The sequence below is a fragment of the Ceratotherium simum genome, chromosome 25, assembly GCF_057802395.1.
Source record: "Ceratotherium simum simum isolate JZ-2026a chromosome 25, ASM5780239v1, whole genome shotgun sequence".
Classification (NCBI taxonomy): Eukaryota; Metazoa; Chordata; class Mammalia; order Perissodactyla; family Rhinocerotidae; genus Ceratotherium; species Ceratotherium simum.
Window position 1 is genome coordinate 17,966,129 of NC_141924.1, and position 23,314 is coordinate 17,989,442.

Sequence of the window (23,314 nt, forward strand, 5' to 3'; positions counted from 1 at the left end):
CCCCGATTCCCAGCGGAAAGGAATGGGGAGGTCTGTTCCCGCCCTCTTACTCCCACTCCCAGGGGCAGGACTCCCGGGGCGCCCCACTTCATTTCCTTTCTCCGCGCAAGTCGCAAAGGGAGGGGGGCTCGCACTCTCCTCCCCGGCTCTCCTCCCACCGATCCGCCTGACCACCCCCACCTCGGCCGCCTATCCCCGGGGCCCCCGTGGCCCCTGCTCAGTCGTCCGTCCCGACCCCCGTCGACCCAGCTCTCCATCCCCTCCCTTGGGTCCCCTAGGCTGCCGGCCCCCGCCTCGTAGACCCAGCCCGACAGCCCTCCCCACCTCGGCCGCCTCCCGCCCCCTCCCATCTCGGCCACAGAAGCCGCCTACCCCGGCCTCCGTAGACCCCGCTGGGACACCCTCCCCGCCCAACCTCCAGAGACCCCGCTCGGCCACCACTCTCCCCTCTGCCGACCTCGCGCCCCCAGCTCCCGGCCCCCGCAGATCCCGCCGGGCCGCCCCCAGCTCGGCCCTCCCTCTTTGGGGTCGTGGCGCAGGGGGAGGGGCCGCCCGCTGGCCCCGCGTGCGTGGCAGGCTCTCCGGCTCGGCTCCCGGCCGCCCTTCCCGGGAGGCGGGGTCGGCGCGGCGGCAGGCCCCCTCCTCCTCCCTCCTCGCCCGGCCTCCTTCCTCGCCGGCCGCGCGCCCGCCCGCTCTCGGCCGCTCCGACGCCAGCAGCGCCCGCGTGCCGCTCGCCCAGCCCCGGGGGAGCCCCAGGAAGTTTCCCGGGCCGCGCGCCCCGCTCGCTCGCCCCGCAGCCCGCGGCCTCCCCCGCCGCCGCGCCCGCCATGCCCTCGGCCAAACAAAGGGGCTCCAAGGGCGGCCACGGCGCCGCGAGCCCCTCGGAGAAGGGCGCCCACCCGTCGGGCGGCGCGGATGACGTGGCGAAGAAGCCGCCGCCCGCGCCGCAGCAGCCGCCGCCGCCCGCGCCGCACCCGCAGCAGCACCCGCCGCAGCAGCCGCAGAACCAGGCGCACGGCAAGGGCGGCCACCGCGGCGCCAGGTCCGCCGCCGCCGCCTCGCCCTCGGCGTCCTGCGCGCGCAGGCTCGGCCGGGCGCTCAACTTGCTCTTCTACCTCGCCCTGGTGGCGGCGGCCGCCTTCTCGGGCTGGTGTGTCCACCACGTCCTGGAGGAGGTCCAGCAGGTCCGGCGCAGCCACCACGACTTCTCCCGGCAGCGGGAGGAGCTGGGCCAGGGCGTGCAGGGCGTCGAGCAGAAGGTGGGTACCCCCGGCCCCCCAGCCCCGTCCGGCTGGCTGCGCCCCCCGCACTCACAGCCGGGCTCCTCGCCCTGCCCAGGCCCCGCGGCCGGAGTCGGCCCCCTCCTCGGCCGGCGGCCCGGTTGCCCCCACCCCGGCCCCCTAGATCCCGGCCAGCCCCCAGACCCTCTTTGTTAATGGCCGCGGAGGAATCGGCCCCAAGGGATGGACCGCGCGCGGCGAGGGTGCTCAGGCCAGCCGGGGAGGGTGGGCCAAGGGCCTGTCACAGGACATTAGCGGTGACCTGTAAGGAAGCCGGCGGGCTCTGGGGAGCCCATTCTTTTAGGATTAGGAACCGCTGAATGGGCAGAGTTGTCTGAAAAGGAGGTTGGAAGGGAAGCCAGCGCATCGCTGGACGCCTCGGGCAAGGCCGCACCTCAGCTCTCCCAGTGGGAGGCATCTGAGCCCGTTTTTAATAGACCCAGAGCCTGGGGAAGGAGAAGCTTGTCATCTCATTCATTTGCGAAGTTCAAATGAAATATTACGTATCTTTAGGCCCCCTGGCCCTTATTGGACCAGTGTACCCGTGTGGGCCTTTGAAGTAGTGTATTTCAGCTTTAGAGGAAAGGAAAGGCCAAAAATACTGGGTCATACTGGTGAATAATACCACGAGGCACGTTTCTATGGTGTTTAGAGGGCTTACTCACTTATCTGATCCTCATAGTAACCCTGGGAGGGAGGGAAGACTGGTAGTTTGACTCCATTTTCCAGACGAGAAAATTGAGGTTTAGAGAGGTTAAGTGAACTGATCAAGACCCCAGCTGGTGAGTGGCAGACTGCATGAGAATGTCTAGGCTGCTGCCCAGTTCAGGGTCCACAGAGCCTATTTCAGGTATGGGTGGACCCAGCTTTCAACACAAAGTTGCTTAGGTCCCACCCGTTCTCTGTGTTTTCCACACCAAGTGCGGCTCCTTCAATCTCATTCTTCCTCCTCTGTCCTCTAGTAATATCAGTGCTCAGGGAACGTTGGTTGCATGAAGGAAACAAAAAATCCCGCCACCACTTCTGAGCCCGGAACCGCTGTCTCCTTTTCCCAGCATGCTGCCTGCCCTGCCAAGTTTCTATCGACTTCTGTGGAGTATGCAGGATTAGGAATTTCCTCTTAAGACTGGCAGAGCAACTGGAATGAGTCAGCCTGCTCCATGATGCTGGCCAAGGGAGGTGACTTTTCGAAGGGAATTAAGTAGGCAGCCCTGCTTTGCCTATCCTGAATGTCAAATCGTTGTTAAAAAATAGACATACTGCTGGTGTATAATCACTAACCTCTTAGTTTCCTCTCTATCATCCACCCACTTGCCAGTGGGTCATAATATTTATTGAAGTCTGATAGTCAAATGGCTCTGCGTGGGCCCTGCGAGGGCACGAAGGTGCAAAAGACGCACATCCTATTTGTGAAGAAGCGCGTATGTATGTTTCAGTTGACGGTAACTGCTGTGCGAGTTCAGAAGAGAGCGGGTGTGGAGTCTGCCTGGGCCTGTATCCACTGGCCAGGGTACTGCCAGTCTAGATTTAGTTCGTGAGCTGTTGGTGAGTTGGTGATAACTGTTGAGAGAAGGGATGAAGGACACACAGGCAGGGGGACTATCTTGAGCATGTTTGAGGGACAGTAGGTGGCTACCCTGCCTGTAGCCGAGTCACATTTAGGGAGTAGGGAGCAGGAAGATTGAAGTTGAGCCCCAGGTGGGGAGGTCTTGAATGGAGGTTGAAGACATTGGGCTGTATTTTTTCTGTTTCCTCCCAGCCCCTCCCTTGTTCTCTCCTTTCTGGTTCCCGCCCCTTCTCTATCCCAGCTGTGTACAGATTACTTTCCTCTTTGGGGCTCAGTTTTCCCATCTGCACAGTGGGAGGTGGGCTCCGTCCAGATTTTTAAGAATCCACCTGGCTGTAAACTATTGAAATAGTGACTTTGCTTTTAATTTAGTAGTGTAATCAAGCTATTATTTAATGCCTCATATTTATTGTACACTCATTTCTTTTGACTCTCACAACCACCCCAAGAGGTAAGTAGTAGTATTATGCCCCTTTTGCAGGTGAGGAAAGTAAGACACAAGGAGGCTGAGTAACTTTGTGTGGTTACACAGCTAGTAAGTGGCTGGGCTGGGGTTCAAACCTCAGTTAACGCCCAGGACACTCTTAACTGCTTGTCTGTTCCTTTTGTTATCTTTCCCATGCCTTGCCTGGTACGTAGTAGGTGCTCAATTAATGCTTATTCCATTGACTTGCAACTCAGAACACACCCGGAACAGTACTGGGATTTGCCACAATGTGTGGCCACTTCTATCTGCACCTCTAGGGTGGCCAGTAAGTACGTTGTTTTGCATTGAGGAGTGAGTAGTGATGGGTCCTCTGACAACCTAAATTTGAGCCCCTCTGTAAGTCTGTATGAGGCTTGGTGGGGGGTAGGGTGGTTCTTAGCAGGGACATATACTTACAGTATGATTATTCATTCATTGTGGGCCAGGGATTCTATGAAGTGCTTCCCAGGCACCCTCTGAGGCAGGTACCATTTATTAGCTCCATTTCACAGATAGGCCAGCAGCCTGGAGCCGTTGTGTTCCTCATTCGGTCACACACAGACCCTCAGTGGTGGAGCTGGGATTGGGGTCGGAGCAGTGTGACTCTGAAGCACTCTACTCCACTGCCCTCTTGGGTGCCCACCTCGTTTCTGTTGTTCTTAGATGCTCTTGGGATTGGGAAATGGCCCAGGTCTTCTGAACGGCCGCAGCATGGGCAGAGAGGCTGGCCTGTCCTTACCTGGAAGATTCAGCGGGCGCAGTGGGTGCAGGGCTTCAGAGAATGCTGGCAGTTCAGTTCCAGGCCCATTGAAGGGCCTGTGCTGCCCTGGCAGACCCGGGGTGACATAAAGTGGCCGTAGGAGTAGGCTTAGGCCTGGTGGGGCCAGGTTAGTGAGACTCCTCCTTGTGGAGGAGTGAGTTCTCTGGTTCTGTTTCTTCGTCTTCTCATCCTGCCTCTGGACTAGGAGTCAGGGCCTCGGGTTTAGGCAGCCTCTCCTCCAGTCACTCGGTGCACTTGGAACACACCTTGGCCCCAGCATATCTCTAGAGGTTAGGAGCTCAGGTTCTAAAGTCAAACATTCTGGGATTTTGATGCTCAGCTCTACCACTTCCCAGGCTCCTCATTTGTAAAATAGAGATCAAGGGGAGCCTCCCAATGCATGAGATTATTATGAGGATGTAATGAAATGATGTCTCTGAAGGACTTTAATTATTGGTATACAGTAAGTGCCCTGTGAGTGTCGGCCACCACTGTTCCCCCCTCCGGTGAGCTCCTTGAAGGTAGGGATCCTGTCCTAGCCGTTATTTTATCTCTGGAATCTTGCCCACCACTTAGTGGGCACTCCACATATGTTGGGGGAGCACGTGTGTTCATTGTATATTGATGATAATGAGGTCTTTGCTTGTAAAGATGAACAGTTCACACCCCCATCAGTAGGGGGACGCTTTCCGTGTTCATAGTGTGGGGGTTGGTTTGGCTTCATCCATGATTTCTGATCTAGTCCCCTTCCTAGCCGTTTGTCGAGAGCCAGCCCAAGTTAGGGGTGACATTCAGGGATCAGAGGGGAAAGGACCAGCTCGGTCTTCCTCAGGCTTTGCTCTGTTCATTCATTCATTCTTTGATTCATCAGAAAACACTGAACGCCTGCCATGCTGCTTGTTTCGTTCTCCCGTGTTCACGCCTCTGTTCTGAGTGCCGTGCTTGGAACAGGCAGGTGCTGTGAGTGAATAACCTAGTTTCAGAGGTGAGCTCTTTCCAGTGCCTGCTCAAGGTGTCCTTTACGACTCAGGTTATATTTGGTCAAGGAGGGAAATTGTCTAGTTTTCTGGAGTCCCTGAGAACCTTATTCTAATCTGTTTTAAAATCACAGACTGGTGGAAGCCAGAAGGGACTTGAGAACCTACTTGTTAATAGACGAGGCGCTTGGGACTTGGAAAGTGCGTGTGACTTCCTCGTGCTCAGAGAGCTGGTTCTTGGTGGGGCTGGGACTGGAGCCCAGGCGTCTGTTCCCGTTCCTGTGGCGTCCTCACTTTGGCGTTGGGCTGAGGATGGTCAGGAATGTCCAGACTTCTGAGCTACTTGAGAAGAGAGACTAAACAATGATGAAAACGACAGCTTTTGTTTATTGATCATTCACTATGTGATAGGCACAATTGAACCACTTTACAAATATTAACTCACTTAATCCTCACAAGACAAGCATATGAGGCAGGTACTGTTTTTGTTCCCATCCTGTGGCTGAGGAAATCAAAGCACAGAGATGCTAAATAACTTGCCCAAGATCACACAGCAAGGAGGTGTCCAAGCTAGGATGTGAACATAGGCCATCTCACTCCAGAGCCCATGCTTTTATTTTTTTTTATTTTTTGTTTTCTTTGGTGAGGAAGATTGGCCCTGAGCTAACGTCTGTTGCCCATCTTCTTCCTCTTTTTGCTTGAGGAAGATTGTCACTGAGCTAACATCTATGCCAGTCTTCCCCTATTTTGTATGTGGGATGCCGCCACAGCATGGCTTGATAAGTGGTATGTGGGTCCGCACCTGGGATCTGAACCCATGAACCCCAGGCTGCTGAAGCAGAGTGCACAAACTTAACTACTACACCACCAGGCCAGCCTCTATTTTATTTTTTAACTTCTTATCGTGGAAATGTTTAAGCATAAACCAAAGAAGAGATCAATATAATGTACTCTAGTTTCAATAATTATCAATTTTTTGCTATTCTTGTTTCGTTCCATCACCACCCCCTCCCTCCTCTCATTTTGTTTTGTTTTTTGGGGGCTAGAGTCAGGGCAGTGTAACTCTGAAGCACTCTACCCCATTGGGTGCCCCCCTGGTCTCTCTCGTTCTCAGATGTTGCCCTGGCAGATCCAGTATAGTGAACTAGGATCTAATTTTGACTGACATAGTAGTTCACCCAAAGTATTTTAGGATTTATTTCTAACAAATAAGAGTTCATTTTTTTCCCTTCCCTTTCCTTTTTTCTTTTGGCAAAACACAGTATATTACACCTAACAAAGTTAACGATAATTCTTGATTATCATCTAATACCCAGTCCAAAATCAGATTTCCCTGACTCTCTCAACAATATGTCTCTTTCACACTTGGATTGTTTGAATCAGGATCCATATAAGTCCCCACATTACATTTGATTGATAAATCTCTTAAATTTCTTTTAAGCTGTAATCATTTCCTAGCTTTCCTCCTTTGAAAATGCCATTTAATTGTTGAAGATCCTGGTTATTTGTCCTGTAGAATTTTCCATCTTGTGGATTTGGCTGATCACATCCTCGGGGCATGTATCTCTCTTGTATGTTTTCTGTGAATTGGTGGTTAGAGCTAGAGACTTGATAGATTCAAGTTCCTTTTTTCTTTTTTGTAAGAAAGCATTCTAGGGAGCACCATGTGCCGCCTCAGGATGAAGCCCAGGCCATTGGTTCACACTGTCAGCCTCAGTACATTAACCTAGCTCCTGGAGCAGTTCCCAGGTCAGACTCTGTTAGGGTAGAGTGTATTTAGAGTGACTGTGTAGTGACAAACAGGATCATAATGTGTTCACAAGCAGAGAATGCTGAGGGATCATCTGGTCCACTGATCTTATTTTCAGGTGAGCCCACTGATTTATTCAGGGCCACACAGCTAGAACTGGCGAGCAGAGACCCGAACCTTTGTCTCTTGCTTCTCAGCCCAGTGTCTCCCATGTGCCTCAGCTTTTTTCCTGTGAAAACTTGTGCGACTCTTTCAGTTGTAAGAGGTAGAAACTCAGCTTCAGCTGGCTTAGAGAGGGAGGGAGGGAGAGAGAGAGAGAGAGAGTTCATTGGCTCAAACTAAAAAGTTCAAGAGGAGACTCCTTCAAGTATAGCTGTATCCAGGGACTCAAATTGTGTCTTCAGAACTTGATCTTTCTGTCTCTCAGTTCTGCTTCCCTCTGTGCTGGCTTGATTCTTAGACTGGCATTCTTGAGGTGCTGGTCTGAGCTGGTTCAGGCTTCCCTCATCCTGTGGCTAGCATTCCCATTAGAAAAAGGTTTTCTTTCTCAATAGTTTTAACAGAAGTCCTGGAATTGACTTGTTGGCCTGCCTTAGGCCACATATCCATTCCTGGGCTAATCACTGTGGCTCCTGTAGGGGGAGGGGAGGGTGGATGGAAAGCACTGATTGATCAGGCCTGGGTTACAAACCACCCCTGGAGCACTTGGAGGGGGCCTCGGGTTGGTCCTCCAAACCACATGGACTGTGTGTGGAAGGCTGGTTCTCCCAGGAAAATTATGGTGCCATTCTGGAAGAGGAGGGACCTGAAGCTGGGCAGACAAAAAGAGATCTAGCCGTATCGCATAAAACTCATCAGCTCTTCTCAGCAGTTAACGTCTGGACTTTGGTTACAGGTGCAGTCTCTGCAGGCCACCTTCGGGACTTTTGAGTCCATCCTGAGAAGCTCCCAGCATAAACAAGATCTCACCGAGAAAGCCGTGAAGCAGGGGGAGAGTGAGATCAACCGCATCAGTGAAGTTCTGCAGAAGCTGCAGAATGAGATTCTCAAAGACCTCTCGGATGGGATCCACGTGGTGAAGGACGCCCGGGAGCGGGACTTCACCTCCCTCGAGAACACGGTGGAGGAGAGGCTGACAGAGCTCACCAAGTCCATCAACGACAACATTGCCATCTTCACCGACGTCCAGAAGAGGAGCCAGAAGGAAATCAACGACGTGAAGGCCAAGGTTGCCTCTCTGGAGGAGTCCGAGGGCTACAAGCAGGATTTGAAAGCCCTGAAGGAAGTTGTGGAGGAAATCCAAACCTCTATGAAGTTCAAGGAGAAGGACATTGAGGCCCTGAGAAGCTCCCTCCAGACCGTAGAGTCTGACGTCTACACCGAGGTCAAAGAGCTGGTGAGCCTCAAGCAGGAGCAGCAGAAGTTCAAGGAGGCGGCCGATTCCGAGCACCTCACCTTGCAGGCCCTCACGGAGAAGATTCTACAGTCGGAGGAGTCCACTTCCCGCCTCCCCGAGGAGATCAGGAGACTCGAGGAAGAGCTACGCCAACTGAAGGCCGAATCCCTCAGGCCTGAAGACGATGGAGCTTTCAAAAGCTCCGATGCCTTCGAGGCGCTCCAGAAAACGAGTCAGGGACTGGACTCCAGGCTGCAGACCGTGGAAGATGGAGTCCACGCCGTGCGGTCGGCCTCTGCGCGGCAGACCGAGAGCCTGGAGTCCCTCCTGGCCAGGAGCGAGGAGCTCGAGCAGCGCCTGGCCGCCCTGCAGGAGCGCGTGCAGGGCCTGGGCTCCCCCTCGGAGGGGGAGCAGGCCGGCCTGGCCAGCACGGTGAGGAGCCTGGGGGAGGCCCAGCTGGCGCTGTACGGCGACGTGGAGGAGCTGAAGAGAAGCGTGGGCGAGCTCCCCAGCACCGTGGAGGCGCTCCAGAAGGTGCAGGAGCAGGTGCACACGCTGCTGGGTCAGGACCAGGCCCGGGCGGCCCCCGTGCCCCCTCAGGACTTCCTGGACAGACTTTCTTCTCTAGACAACCTGAAAGCCTCAGTCAGCCAAGTGGAATCGGACTTGAAAATGCTCAGGACTGCCGTGGACAGTTTGGTCGCCTACTCAGTGAAGATTGAAACCAACGAGAACAACCTGGAGTCCGCCAAGGGCTTGCTCGATGACCTGAGAAGCGATCTGGATAGGTTGTTCGTGAAAGTTGAAAAGATTCATGAAAACCTGTAAATGAATTGTGGGTGCAGGGCGTGGATTTCAAGTCCAATTTCTCATGACCAAAAAATGTGTTGTTTTCTCCCTCGTGCCCCTCACCCCACGTTTTTGCACCCCGCCTCCGGCCCCCAGAGCCTGGGACGCCACCTGGCACACCAAGCCGTTTTGTATTTTTGAGCCCAGTTAATTTATTTACGATTGTTACCACACACCACTGGTTTCTCAAGTTTTCTGCTTCTGCTTTTGGTGGGTTTCCTGAAGGCCCAGCCCCTGCGAATCAGAGGTGCTTTTTAGAAGGGATGTCCCTAGTGTCAGAGAATAACAGTAATGGCTTCCACCGAGGATTAACAGAAGCAGATTAACTCTAACCTCAGAAAACCCTGCTCGGCTGCAGATTTCAAGTAAAAAAAGTGGGGGAGGAGGCACGTTTCTTTCTAATTGTCTTTAAGGAACATTAATTTTACTTTATTTTTTTTATACTTCTGGCCGAAGTTTTCATGAGATGTCACTCACTTCTTGTCTTCCACTTCAAACTGGTTGAAACTCATACACGTCAGCTCTGAATTGGGAGGGGGACAAGCCCCTCGGTTTTTAGTTGAAAAGAATCTGCTGCTTGACGGTCGCCTCCCGTGGTGTGGGTGTCTTTTCCATTCCTGAATCATCTTGTGATCTCAAAGGTAACTATGCAAAGAATCCAGACGGTTCTGAATGTGAAGGCACAACACCCCACAGGGTGGCCGACCTGTGTCACCTCTTGGTAGGGTCCCCACATAACGCGTAGATTTAGAACCCCTGAAAGAGGAGTCCTCAGATTCTTTCAGGAAATGTATTATGAGAGCTGTCCACAGAGGCACGGGCTGTCTTCCAGGGGAGTGGAGGCCACGTCTCTTTATTTTATCAGGATGTCCGTGAAGAGGTTTGCTGTCAGAGCAGACCCCTGTCTGTCAGTGAGGAGTGTGTGCATTTTCTGTAGTTGTTCTGTTTCCCTTCCCCTCTGAGCTGTACTGTTCTTTAATGGCTGTCTTGCCCTTCAAAAAAGAAAAAAAGAAAAGAAAAAGAAAAGAAAAAAAAAAGATTTGTTTAGTTTACTGTGAAATGAACTGTATGGCTTATTTACAGTATTTTTAATTCTTAATAAACACTTGAGCTTTGTTATGACTTTGCCAGAGTGGTTGCTTTCTGAGGATTTAGTTATTATGTATTTTATTAATGTATAGCATTCAGGATTAGAAAGATAGGTAAGTGTTTAATTTTAAGACTTTTTTTCAATTCTGAAACCAAGATGGCCTCCTCTCAGGCCTGGGGACACACTTTGGATTGACTATTAGCAGGTTTGTTTATTATGTCATGGCTTGACTCTAACTCTTAGTTACAGCAGAGGGTCTCAGCCCTGACTACATATTAGAATCTTCTGGGAGCTTTAAAAAAATGCCTGGGTCCACCCTTAGTAGATTTGGGTTCAGTGGGTGTACAGAGGGCTGGCACCAGCGCTTTAAAGGCTGCCGAGCTGATTCTAATGTGCAGCCAGGTTTGAGAGCCACTGCCTTAGGCCGCCCTCAGCCTAAGTGCAAACCTGGGCGTGTTTCCTTGACTTCCCAGGTTGCCCTCCACCTGCCGCCTAATAATAACGGGTGCAGTTCATTGAGTACCTGGGTGCCAGGCAGCGTGCTAAGCTCTTCACAGGCCTCTGTTTATTCCTGCTAATATTCTCCAGAGGTGGGCAGTGTCATTCCCCATTTTACAGAGGGGCGGCAGGCTGAGAGCATCATGCTACGTCATTAGCTAGAAAGTGGCAGGGCTGAGATTTGAACCCAGTCCCTGCTCTAGCTGTCACAGCATCCTCCACCTTCCACCAGCACCAGTGCAGGGCCACGTGGACCTGGGCAGCACTCGCTGTCCCCTGTTGCAGAGCCGGAAGCTGCAGGAGCTCTTTCTCTTCCACCCAGGGAGTAGAGGGGGCCCAAGAGCTGAGAGTGTTTGTAGCTTCGTTCTCTCCTTTCTGGTGGGAGGGTCCCTCATCTCTGAGCTTCTCTGTCAGTCATTCTGCATCCCCGAGGCAGCATCCCTAAGGCCGCACAACTCTGAGCATGATGTTTTTCCCCAAACAGTTTGCAAATCAGGAGGGGCCCCTTTAGGGGTGTTAGAAGGCATTTGTATTTTTATTTAAAGGTAGAAGAGTTCATAGGTCTGCTTTAATCACTAGTTCGTCCTCTTTTGGGGAGGTGCTGAGCAGCATAAATTCTCGTGCATGCAGAAAATTCGGGTTCCTTTCTCAGGTTGGTTGGTTGCATCAGGCATCTTGCTCTTCCTCTGGCTATTGTTTCTGCAGTCTTTAATCTCAGACTGTGGAGTGGTTTAATAGATTCCCATTTAATATCGTAGTAGAAAACATCTACAAGGGTCAGAGAAATAAATATAAATTCAAGTGGTGAAAATAAAAGGAATGCATTATGAATTCACATATTCCTTATGGTGGGGCAGTTAGAGGTAGGTCTTACCTCAGATAACAATCACAGTTCAGTCTTACTCATGTGTCTGCTCACTCATTCATTCAATGAACATTTATTGAGCTCATAGCAGGACATTTTGCTAAGTCTCAGTGAATTCAAGATGCATGAGACAGGATCCTTGTCCTCAAAGGGCCTCTAGCCCATGGGGGTGACAGTCACGTAAACTGGTGGATGTCATAAGGAATTACAGGTGCTATAGCTAGGTGTAATGGGCACGGAGGAGGGAGCGGCCGGTTCTGCCAGGGTTGGGCTGGGGTGGTTAGAACAAAGGCCTGTGGGAAGGCCCTGGAATGCTTCCATGAGTGATGGGAACCTTCAGGAAACGTGAGGTTGCGCCGCCCTTTGAACAGGGAGTAGGCACAAGTTATTCAAGGTATTGATTCAACTGCAGATGGTCCAGCACCAGGATAAGAGGCTGCAGTGAAATTCCCCAGGCAAGACTGTCAGCACACTGGTGAGAAGACTGCTCCACCATTTCCCACGGCACTTAGAATGGTGGTGATGGTGAGGATGGAGATGATGATGGTGAGGAGGAGGATGGTGATGGTGAGGATGATGACGGTGAGGATGATGACGGTGGTGGTGAGGATGATGATGGTGAGGATGATGGTGGTGAGGATGATGATGGTGGTGGTGAGGATGATGATGGTAAGGATGATGATGGTGGTGAGGATGATGATGGTGAGGACGACGATGATGGTGAGGACGACGATGATGACGGTGAGGATGTTGATGGTGATGGTGAGGATGATGATGGTGAGGATGATGACGGTGAGGATGTTGATGGTGATGGTGAGGATGATGATGGTGAGGATGATGACGGTGATGGGGGGATGATGATGGTGAGGACGATGATGATGGTGATGGTGATGATCACAGGGTGGTTGTGAGGGTTGAACGAGGTCAGGGGTGGAGAAGGTTTAGCTGAACATAGCATCTGGCACATGGTCAGAACTCCAGGGCTCACTCATGTGCAGCCATACAAGAGGTTGAAAGATTGAAATACTTCTGTGCTGCTTGGTAAATAGCTGCAGCCCTGAGCCCCCAGAGTGCCCTCCCCCGGGACCACTAGACCTCCTCACAGTCCAGCAACTAATAGCTTAACACCTTGGCGTTGCAGGGCCCCCCAGAACTCTGCTGCAGCCCCATGGCCAGCATGAGCTCTGATGGGTGAGCACCCATGCTTCACCAGTGGTTAGATATTTTGAAATCACCCTACGTCTTCCTCAAAGCATGCCTCTGAGCTGTTGATCTGTTTTTCAGTAACATCTGGACACATCCCCACCAGACATCTCACAGGGTTCCAAGCTGAAGTCGTCATTTCCCCCTGGAGTAAGTGGAACCACTGCTCCCCTCACTGCTTGAGCCAGAAGCTGAGGAGTCGCCCCATCTCCCACACAGCCCCCCATCCCACTTCTCCCAGCCTTCTCTCCGTCACCAGATGGTGCCTGGATCCCAACAGCAGCCCCTCACCGTGCCCCCTGCCTGTTAACAGAACAGAAACGTGGTTCATGCACTCAATATTCACTCGACAATGTTCAGAGAGCATCTCTTTGCTGGACACGAAGGAGACGGCTAAGAACAAGACTGATGTGGTTTCTGCCTTCATGACTCTCCTGGTCCAGCGGAGAGGAGACCAGCAGTAAATACAGAAAGAAACAGACACCGCTGCGCAAATTGCAGTATGTCTTGAGGGGTAAGAGCAGCCCCTAATCGGCCTCCCTCTCTGTAGCCTGGCTCCCATCAGGGAATTCTCCACGGGTCACCAGCGTGATCTTTCTCAAAAGCGAATCTGCCTGTGTCCCTTTGCTAAATTCTTCTGGATCTGTCCTTTGGCCTCAGGAGAAAATCCCCAGCTCCACCGTGTGGCTGAGAAGGAGCTTTCTGACTGCTGTCTCTGCCATCCAGCCTCACCTTCCGAGGGCGCTGCTCACAGCTGCACTGGCCAACTGACCCTTTCCTCATGCACCCCTTGCTCGGTCACCTCAGTGCCTTTGCACATTCTTTCCTCCTAATGAGAGTTCTCTGCCTCTCCAAACCTGAACCACAGGCTGAATTTGGAAGCTCTTCCTATAAGCTCCCACACTCCAGGCTTCTCGCTATGAAAATGCTTCTCCCTCTGTATTATGACTACTTTCCTGTCCGTCTTCCTCCTGGAGGGGGCACTCCATGGGTGGTAGGGCTGTCTTTTATCTCTGTATCCACAGAGACATCACTGTGCTTGGCCCACAACAGTAACAACAGACATAGCTAACATTTATTGAGCACTTTCTACCTGCCAACCACTCTTCTAAGGGGTTTGCGAGGATTGATTCATTCAGTTGTTCCAACGGTCATTAGTGAAGGTATATTATTATCCCCATTTTACAGATGCAGAAACTGAGGCACAGAGAGGTTGAGTAACTTATTCCAAGTACTTACTAGTCACAGCTAGTAAGTGGCAGAGCCAGATTTAGAACCCAATAGTCTAAGTTAAAAACCTGGGCTCTGAACTACTCTAGAACTGGTTTCTTTTCTTCACTTAAAAACACCTACCACTTTTTGGGTTTACTTTTTATTGAAGTATAAACTTGCATGCTTTAAAGCTTACAAATCTTAAGTACACAGCTGAATGGTTTTTTTTTTTTGTGTGAGGAAGATTAGCGCTGAGCTAACATCTGTTACCAATCCTCTTTTTGCTGAGAAAGATTGGCCCTGGGCTAACATTCGTGCCCATCTTCCTCTATTTTATATGTGAGACGCCACAGCATGGCTTGATAAGCAGTGCGTAGGTCCGTGCCTGGGATCTGAACCTGCAAACCCTGGGCCGCCGAAGCAGAGCAGGCGAACTTAGCCATTACACACTGGGCCAGCCCCACTGAATGAATTTTTAACACGGTACACCGTGTGCTAACCACCAGATCAAGATACACAACATTGCCAGCGTGCCAGAGTCTTCCTACACCCCACAGCCAATAACCCCCAAAGTTAACCGCTATTCTCGCTGCTATCACCATAGACTACTTTTGCCCATTTTTGAATTTCATTTAGATGGAATTATATCATATAAGACATGGTGTTTCTTTAAAAAAAGCCCCAGGTTTTTTTAGGTATAATTCACACAGCATAAAATCACCCCATGAAAATGTACAACTGTTCTTAGTACCTTCACAGAAGGCTCGACACATTCCTATCTTGGTAAATCTTGCCCCTGTTACATGTAAACCATATGTGGCACATACAGGTGTTCAAGAAACGGCAGCTGTTTGAGTACATATGGACTTTTGAACAGGACGATGCATTTTGGGGCCTCCACCTTGCTGGTCGGGGACTCAGAGGGAGAAAGAAGGGTGAGGTGTGGTGGACATGGTCTTCCTCTTGCTCTCGGCTGGGTCCGCAGAGGAGGAGGTGGAGACCACAGAGGCAGAAGTCTGATGGCCCCTCCCCCCTCCTTAGCCTGTGTCTGGTCAGGGGATTGATTCCATAAGTGGCTATTCATTATGAGCCGGGCACTAAACGGCATCCACTCTGGGAGACCAGATGAAAGATGAGGTCTCCTTTCCTTGGGAGATTTCCAGCTGAACAGGGGACACAGATATGTAAACAGCACTGTAATCCTGTGCAGCGTGACACGTGCAGCAGTAAAGGGGTGCATATAGGAGGGACTGACAAGGTCCTGGACCTTTGTTCTTGTGGCCTGCCGGCATTCAGCCCTCCTCTGTTTGTCTACAACTCCCCTACTTTTCTTTAGAGAATCACCCCTTCCTACTCTCAGTCCATCTGGCTTTGATGAGACTGACTGGGATGAGCACTGACCCAGGTTTGGCCAATGAGAAATCCCATCCTCCCAGTCTGACCTGTTCAAGATGAACACATGTCACCATCTAGTCCATTGACTTCTGCTGGAACTTTCTAGAAATGGGTGCCATAAGTTCACTGAGACTGCCAAACTGGCAGGATATAAGCCCAAAGCTGCTAGGGGCCACCACATGTGGCGAGACTACTGAGAATGAAGCCAGCATAGAGGAAAGCAGAGCCAAGAGATGGCGTGAGGCAAGTTCCTGATGACATAATATGAGCACCTGGATCCAGCTGTGTCTGAAGCTGTAGAGGCCATGTTCTTCACCATACAGCATTTTACACCACCATACCACCTTTCATATTACATAAGGTGACATGAAGCCATGTAAGGAGTAGGCATAGCAGCACTGCTTATGACTAAAAATACTGGAAACACCTACAAAGTCTGGCAGCCTGATCAATAACTACATTGTCACTTGTTCATACCATAGACCTCAAAACAATAACAAAAATGAATAAATCAGAATGCTGTGCATCCGTGAAGATGAGTTTCTCAACTAAAATGCTGAGTGAAAAAAACAAGTGGCAGAAGAAATACACAGCATGGAAACTTGTATACAAAATTCAGAAACCATGCAAAATAATGGCATGTATTGTAGTAAAAGCATCAAGAAATGGCTAGGAGACTGAATATCCAAATTCAGGTTGTTTAATTTCTTAGGCTGGGGCGGGTAACATGGGCGTTCATTATGTTATTCTTAATACCTTTTTTTTCCTCCTCTCAACATTTTATTATGAAAATTCAAACAAAAGTTGAAAGAACTGTCCAGAGAACACTCATATATCTACTACTTAGATATTATGATGACCATTTTGCTATACTTGCTTTTTTTTTTTTTTTTTTTTTGTGAGGCGATCAGCCCTGTGCTAACATCCAACAAGCCTCTTTTTTTGCTGAGGAAGATTGGCCCTGGGCTAACATCCATGCCCATCTTCCTCTACTTTATATGGGACACCGCCACAGCATGGCTTGCCAAGCAGTGCGTCGGTGCACGCCCGGGATCTGAACCGGCGAACCCCGGGCCACCACAGCAGAGCGTGGGCACTCAACCACCTGCGTGCGCCACCAGGCCGGCCCCTTGCTATACTTGCTTATCACATGTACATCCATCTCCCAATATTCTTGATCCTTTTTTGTTTGTCAGAAATATTTTTTAATTAAAAATTTTTAAAAAGGGAGAAGAGGGGCTGGCCCCCTGGCCAAATGGTTAAAGTTCTGCACACTCTGCTTCAGCAGCCCAGGTTCATGGGTTCGGATCCCAGGTGCAGACCTACTCCACTCATCAGCCATACTGTGGAGGCATCCCACATGCAAAATAGGGGAAGATTGGCATGGATGTTAGCTCAGGGCCAATCTTCCTCAAGAAATAAAAAAAGAGGAAGATTACCAACGGATGTTAGCTCAGGATGAATCTTCCTCACCAAAAAAAAAGGAGGGGGGAGAAACACATAGGGAAATGCTCACACTTATTGTCTAAAATAGCGTAGATCAGAAAACAAATGATGACCTCTATATATTTCATGAAGTGCTATTTTTAAACATGATTAATTACTTTTCATAATAATGATAGCTGAGTAGCCATGTGGGGGGCCATAGATAGCTAAGGCTGGAATGGAGGTTCCAATCTAACTCCCTTATTTTACAGATGGGGAGACTGAGTCTCAGAGAGTGGGAGTTGCTCCCCCGAGCTCACTAACTGTTGAGGAGACAGGCCTAGTTCCTTCTCTTCTCTCCCACTCTTTGTTTTGGCTCCACCCCAGGCCTAAGCAAAGATCTGAAATGTGCAGAAGCAAGCAAAGGATCAGGGCAGCTGAGTTCCTGCAGGCGGCCAACTGATTTCTGGGTGAGAAAGGGAGTGGCACCGTGGCCAGGCCCAGCAAGTTGGTCACGAACACCCAGGTGCAATACCTGTGGGGCAATGGGCTGTGGGGAAACCACGGCCTGTCTGTGCTGTTGAAATGCCTGTTAGCAATCGGGTGTAGCTGCCCGCTGTGAGATGCTTACTGTCCCACAGAGCAGCTCGTAGAAACTCATAGGTCTTTCCTTCTCATTTGCTGGCGTGGTCCTGGTTTGCTTCTTGGGAGAGCCCCCAACTGGCGTTGTAAGGACAGCAGGCAGGTGGAAAAGGACCTGGGATGAGGAAGGTGGTCCTGGTTCTGGTCTGCTTGCCTGCGTTGCCTTGGATAATTTATCTTCTCTCTCTGGACTTCTGTCTGTCCTCTTTTCTGTAAAGCGATCTCCAAGTTCTCTTCCAGCTCCAACTTTCCTTGACATTATCGTCGATAGGATTCTTTGGGGGCTTCCTGTGAGCAGCAGGAGGCCAGAGGGAAAAGGACTAGAGGGTGGGTAAATCCCTGGGCCGGGGCAGAGATGTCTTCTGTCTTAACAAAGGCTGTGTTCCTAGCTGCCATCAGTGTCTGGCATAAACCGGGTGCTCAAGTATTTTCTTTCTTTCTTTTGGTGAGGAAGATTGGCCCTGAGCTAATGTCTGTGCCAATCCTCCTCTATTTTTTGTAGGTGGGACACCACCACAGCATGGCTTGATGAGCAGTGTGTAGGCCCGAACCTTTGAACCCTGGGCCTCCAGAGCAGAGTGTGCAAACTTAACCACTATCCCACCGGGCCAGCCCCTCAAGTCTTCTTTCTCATTGGGATGGGCCCAGTGATTTGTTAGATTTGTCACTGGGGATAGTTGCCGGGCTGGGCTGACATCTTGTATAACCTCATCTGAAGTCTGTTCACCTTCGGAAGATGGGTGGATGCACCAGTAACAAATCTGCAGAAGCTCAACCTTGAACTTGCAGCTGGGGAGTTGCCCCAAATCAGTAAAACTGAACGCCTGTAGGAACCCAGAGATGCCACTTGAAGTGGGAATTTAGCGCCATCTAGTGTCTGAGTCAGGGATCACAGAAATGATTTCTTCATTTTTAGCTACTGTGTTTCAGAAAGGAGGGATAAATCCAGTTGCACAGTCAAAATATACCAGGAAAATCCACCATATAAAAGATCTGTAAGTGGATTTTTATATGACATGACCACTTTTGTAATATTTGTACTCTCCCCCTAATTAGCCCCTTCTGAAAACTTAGATAATGATAAAGAGTTTTGTTAATAAGGATCTTCTGTTGGTAGAAGCTTAGAGAGTCCTAAGCTTCTTTCCCGTGTCCAGCTAGTTCAGAAGGGCAGGCACTGGTCCTGAGAGCAGCTCAGTCCAATGTTGTGTGCTTAATTGTTAACATAAGTAGTAGCCACCCGTAATTGTGTATCTGTGTTTTTTGTCACACGTCAGATAGAACACATTTATTATTTCACTTAATCCTGGCGATTATCCTAGGGAGTGAGAATGGCTGTCTTTTGTCACGAGAGATCAGAGATTTTGTCATCAGAGATCTTTTGTCTCTGATTTGCTGACCCGTCACTGCAGCTGAGAAAGGTTCATTTATTTGCCCTGGGATCACACAGTGAGTGGTAGGACCAGGATGCAGACTCGCATCTGTCTGTTTCTAACGACTGTTGTCTGTCCACTAACAGTCACACTCCCTTTTCCACAGCGATACAGTCGGTATCCCAAAATGTCCAAGGATACAGCTCTATATACTGGTACCGTGTTTATGATACTGGTGGTTAAGAAATTGCGTTCTGGAGCCAGAGTATCTGAGATCAAATCCCAGCCACACTACTTTCTATCTGTCTGACATATGGAAAGCTACTAAAGGGCTCCCTGCCTCAGTTTCCCCATTATAAATGGGGATGATGCTAATGATAACACCTACTTCATAGGGTTGTGTGAGGCTTAAAACAGTTACTACATCTAACTATCACATAGTAAGGTGCTCAATAAGTATGACGTAAAAGTTGACTCTAAGGCAGGAATTGAAACATCAGGCCCGTGCAGTGAACCTGCCTATAGGTCACCAGCAAAATGCGGGGTGAGAATTTTGAGTCTGAGCAGCTGGAGGCGAGTCTGTGTCCTCCAATTCTCACAGTTCCACCATTCACTCATTTCTGCTTCTCCATCCATTTAGGACTCTCGTCTGGCTCCTGAAGACATCTGGGATTTTGATCTTTGCGGCGTATGAGATGCGTAAATGGAAACTCACCCTGAGAAATGGACACTGGGCTCTTTGTAAATCTATTTTAAGGCCTGCGACTTCACGGCTTTGTATATCAGAGCTGCAGGTTCTTTCCTCACGCAATGGGGTTTCTCCTGCAGAGAACAGAGGCTCTCCTAGACGAGGACTCAGGCCCAGGGCAGCCCCTCTCCTCAGCCCCGCTGCATCTCCGCGTTCGTTCTTATCTCCTTCCGCAGATGTCTACCTTCCTCCCATAGTTCACAGAGAGGAACCGGGCCCCCTGAGCTAAGGAGGGGTGCAAGAGAGAGTGGGTGAGATCTGCAAAGAGCGACACAGCATGGAGCCTCAACCCCCAGAGCCACTCTGCAGACAAAGTGCGCTGAGGAGATGTCAGAGCCTCAAGACAGTCCTGAAAACTGTGTGTGTGTCCCAGAGAGGCCATTTCCCTCCACTGCCAGAAGAGGGCAGTGTAGTGCAGAGGACAGGGAAGGGACTAGCCCCGGGAGCTGTGGGTTCTAGTCCAGACTGCTTGGAAGCAGCTGTGATCTGCAAAATAAAGGCCCCTGATGGCCCCTTCTAGCTCTGAGGTTCTGCGATCCTGTCAGGAGAGAATTGGAATGAATCAGCCAAGAATTCCAAATGGGCTTACGTAAGGAAGAAACCAGAAGCTGGGGAGGGGGGTGGGTGGGTCCGATTGGAAGTTTCTTTTGTGGGGGTTCAGATCCCTCTAAGTGAATCCAGCAGGGGGGAAAAGCCTTAAAACATCTCTCTTAGGGTCACGTGCTCGGGATGGGCGGCATGTCAAACCACCACGAGTAGTTCGGGATCCAGCATTATAGTCTGTTCCTGCCCTTGTTGGGGCGAATGCTTAATCCCAAAGAAACAATTAACACCACACGCTGGTGGTTTGCCCATCTCTGCATTTTGTAATAGCAGAGCCTATTTTTTCTTGATGCAAATTCCTTCCAGAAATGGCTGTGGTGGCCTCGAGGTGCCCCTTGGCGGAGATAAAAAGTGAAATCAGCAGGCAAAACCCTTTCTGGCTCAGCCCGGTTCCACTGAACACGCCTTATGCTTTAGAAATCCCGTAGGAGTCCTGGGGTCACCCGTTGACTTTGGGCTGGGTCCGTTTCCCCTGGAGGCATCTGAGTGGGTGCCCTGGAAGTCAGGGACAGTGAGATTGTGTCTAAGAGAGCACTAAGGGTCTAGCTTGTCATTAGGAGATGAATGGGTGTTTTTGGTGGCTTGGGGTATATGCATCTCCACTGGCCTCTAATTCTGCCAGACTCACCCAAAAGCCAGCCTCCAAAGTATAAACTCTGTGCAGGTGAGCCTTGTTCAGGAGCCTCCTACCACGCTTCCCATTTTCCGGCCTGTTCCTGCATCCATTGGCTGTGGACCTCTTACCTCACTTCCTGTTATTCCCCTTGGACTTCTTGGAGCTAGTGGGGGCAGGATAGCCTAGTGGCTAGGAACACAGGCTCTGGAGCTCTGCTCTCTGGGTGTGTGACTTGGGGCAACTTACTTAACTTCTTATTGCCTCAGTTCCTTACCTGTAAAATGGGGCTGATTATCATGGTACCTACTTCATAGAGTATTTGTGAGGATTAAAGTGCTTAGCATGTTGTTAGTAGGTACTTGATAAAAATTTGTTGAATATACACATACATGTCTATATTACAGACACTAACATATGTAGAGAAAAAAAGTCCGCAAAGAAAGAACATTAAAAAATCACTATCTTGGGGCCACCTGGTGGTGTAGTGGTTAAGTTTGCTTGCTCCACTTTGGTGGCCCGGGGTTTGCGGGTTTGGATCTTGGGTGTGGACCTACACACTGCTCATCGAGCCATGCTGTGGCGGCGTCCCACATACAGAAATAGAGGAAGGTTGGCAACAGACGTTAGCCCAGGGCCTCTTTTTGAGGAAGATTGGCCCTGGGCTAATGTCTGTTGCCAACCTTCCTCACCAAAAAAAAAATCACTCTCTCTATTTCTTTGTCTGGCTAAGGTGGGGCACAGGGACTGGATTTACTCAAATCCCACCTGTCTGACAACTAAATAATAAACACATAATCAGTGGTTATTAAATGTTTGCTGATATTATTATTTTCATGCTTTAGCTCATTTATTCCTCACAGCAAGCGTGCTAAGTATATTATATTATTAGTCTCATTTTATAGCCAAGGAAATTGAAGCTCAGAGAGGTTACATGACTTGACCAAGGTCACTTAGCTAGTCAGGGGCGGAATCAAGATCTGAACATTCTAGAGGCTGTGTTCTGGACCACTGTGCCGTCATGCCCAAGCATGTAGCTAAGTGTTCAGTAATGTTGGTTGAATGAGTGACCCCAACCACCCGGGATGAGACATTCTCCATCCTCCCCCTCCTCTCCTGTATCTCCAGCTTCTTCTCTCCTGATTCTATCCAGTCAAGTCTTAAACCTGTTCATCTCTCTCCTATTCAGGAAGAAGAAAAAAAAGAAAAGAAAACCTCCAGTGCCTATCCGCCCTCTTGCTTCTGCCCCACAGGCAAACTTCTTGAAGGAGTCACCTATGCTTGTCTCCTTTTCCTCCCTCTTCAGTTTCTTCCATCTGAATTCCCCTCTGTGCTGTCAGTGTGGTTCCTGCTAAAGCCACCAGTAGTTTCCAAGATTCAAGATCTTCCCGTCCTCATCCCCTTGACCTCACAGCTGTGTTCATTATAGGTGCCTGCTTCCTCCCTTGGCGTCACATGACTTCATGCGTCTAGTTTTCTTTTCATTTCCTTGGCCACTCCGTCTTGGGATCTGCAGGCTGGGCTTCACTTCTTGACCAGACCGAAGGGCTTGGTCACAGGCAGTCCTCTCTCCTTGCTCTATCCTCTCTTCCTGAGTGATGCCATCTGTTCCTGGGCTCAGCATGCCACCTCCATAGGCTGAGACACCAAGGTTTTACCTCCAGCCCAGACCTCTCTCCTGAGTTCTGGACCAGCTCTGGTTAAATGCATACTTGGCATTTCTACCTGGATGTCTAAAGACCTCACAGTGAATTCTCTGTCATTGCAACACCCTTTCTATTTGGGATAAGAGGCACAGATATTCTCTCTCCTAATACTCAGCCAGTCACAAACTCTCAGCCTGGATCTTTGAGTCTTTGAGGTGCAGAGGTAATCAGAGGTTATTTACAGCGATACTGAAGAAATTGAGAGTCCAGAGTTGAGCTGGCGAGTGTCCAGGGGCTGGCGCTGCCCCGGCCGTGTCCACGACAGACTGTTTTCACATGAACTTCACTTTCCTCTTGTCTGAATATTTTCAGTGACTGATTTCTAGCCTTTCTGATGAACCAGTGAGCCACCAGATATCCTTCCCAGCCAGAATTGTTTTCTGCTGATTGCAGCCAAGACCCATGAAAGGTACAAGCTTATTAAATTCATCGTGCCCCAAATGAGCTCATTATCCACTGTTCTGAAACCTTCTCCTACTCCTGTGAACTGTATCAGAGTAAATGGCTTCTCCATCTATCCAGTTTCTCAAATTAGAAACATGAGTCCTTATACCTCCATTACTATGCACATCCAGTCACCAAATCCTGTTGATGCATCTTTCTAAATATTTCCCTAGAATGGTTACTATCAAAAAGACAAGAAAGAACAAGTGTTGGAGAGGCTGTGGAGAAAAGGGAACCCTTGTGCACTATTGGTGGGAATGTAAATTGATGCAACCACTATGGAAAGCAGTATGGAGTTTCCTCAAAAAATTAAAAATAGAACTACCATATGATCCAGCAATCCACTTCTGGGTACTTATCCGAAGAAAATAAAAATACTAATTTGAAAAGATACATGTGCCGCATGTTCATTGCAGCATTATTCACAATAGCCAAGATACAAAACAACTTAAGTG

At 49.9% G+C, this 23,314-nt stretch overlaps 1 protein-coding gene across 1 annotated transcript; it reads left to right on the plus strand.

The window, feature by feature from the left end:
• The first annotated feature begins 283 nt into the window (after positions 1–283).
• Positions 284–10,164, plus strand: CKAP4 (cytoskeleton associated protein 4). Its single transcript, XM_014779936.2, has 2 exons — positions 284–1,259; positions 7,696–10,164. The coding sequence occupies exons 1-2, from the start codon at positions 828–830 to the stop codon at positions 9,022–9,024; spliced, it is 1,761 nt and encodes a 586-aa protein (XP_014635422.2). The 5' UTR covers positions 284–827; the 3' UTR covers positions 9,025–10,164.
• Positions 10,165–23,314: the final 13,150 nt, after the last annotated feature.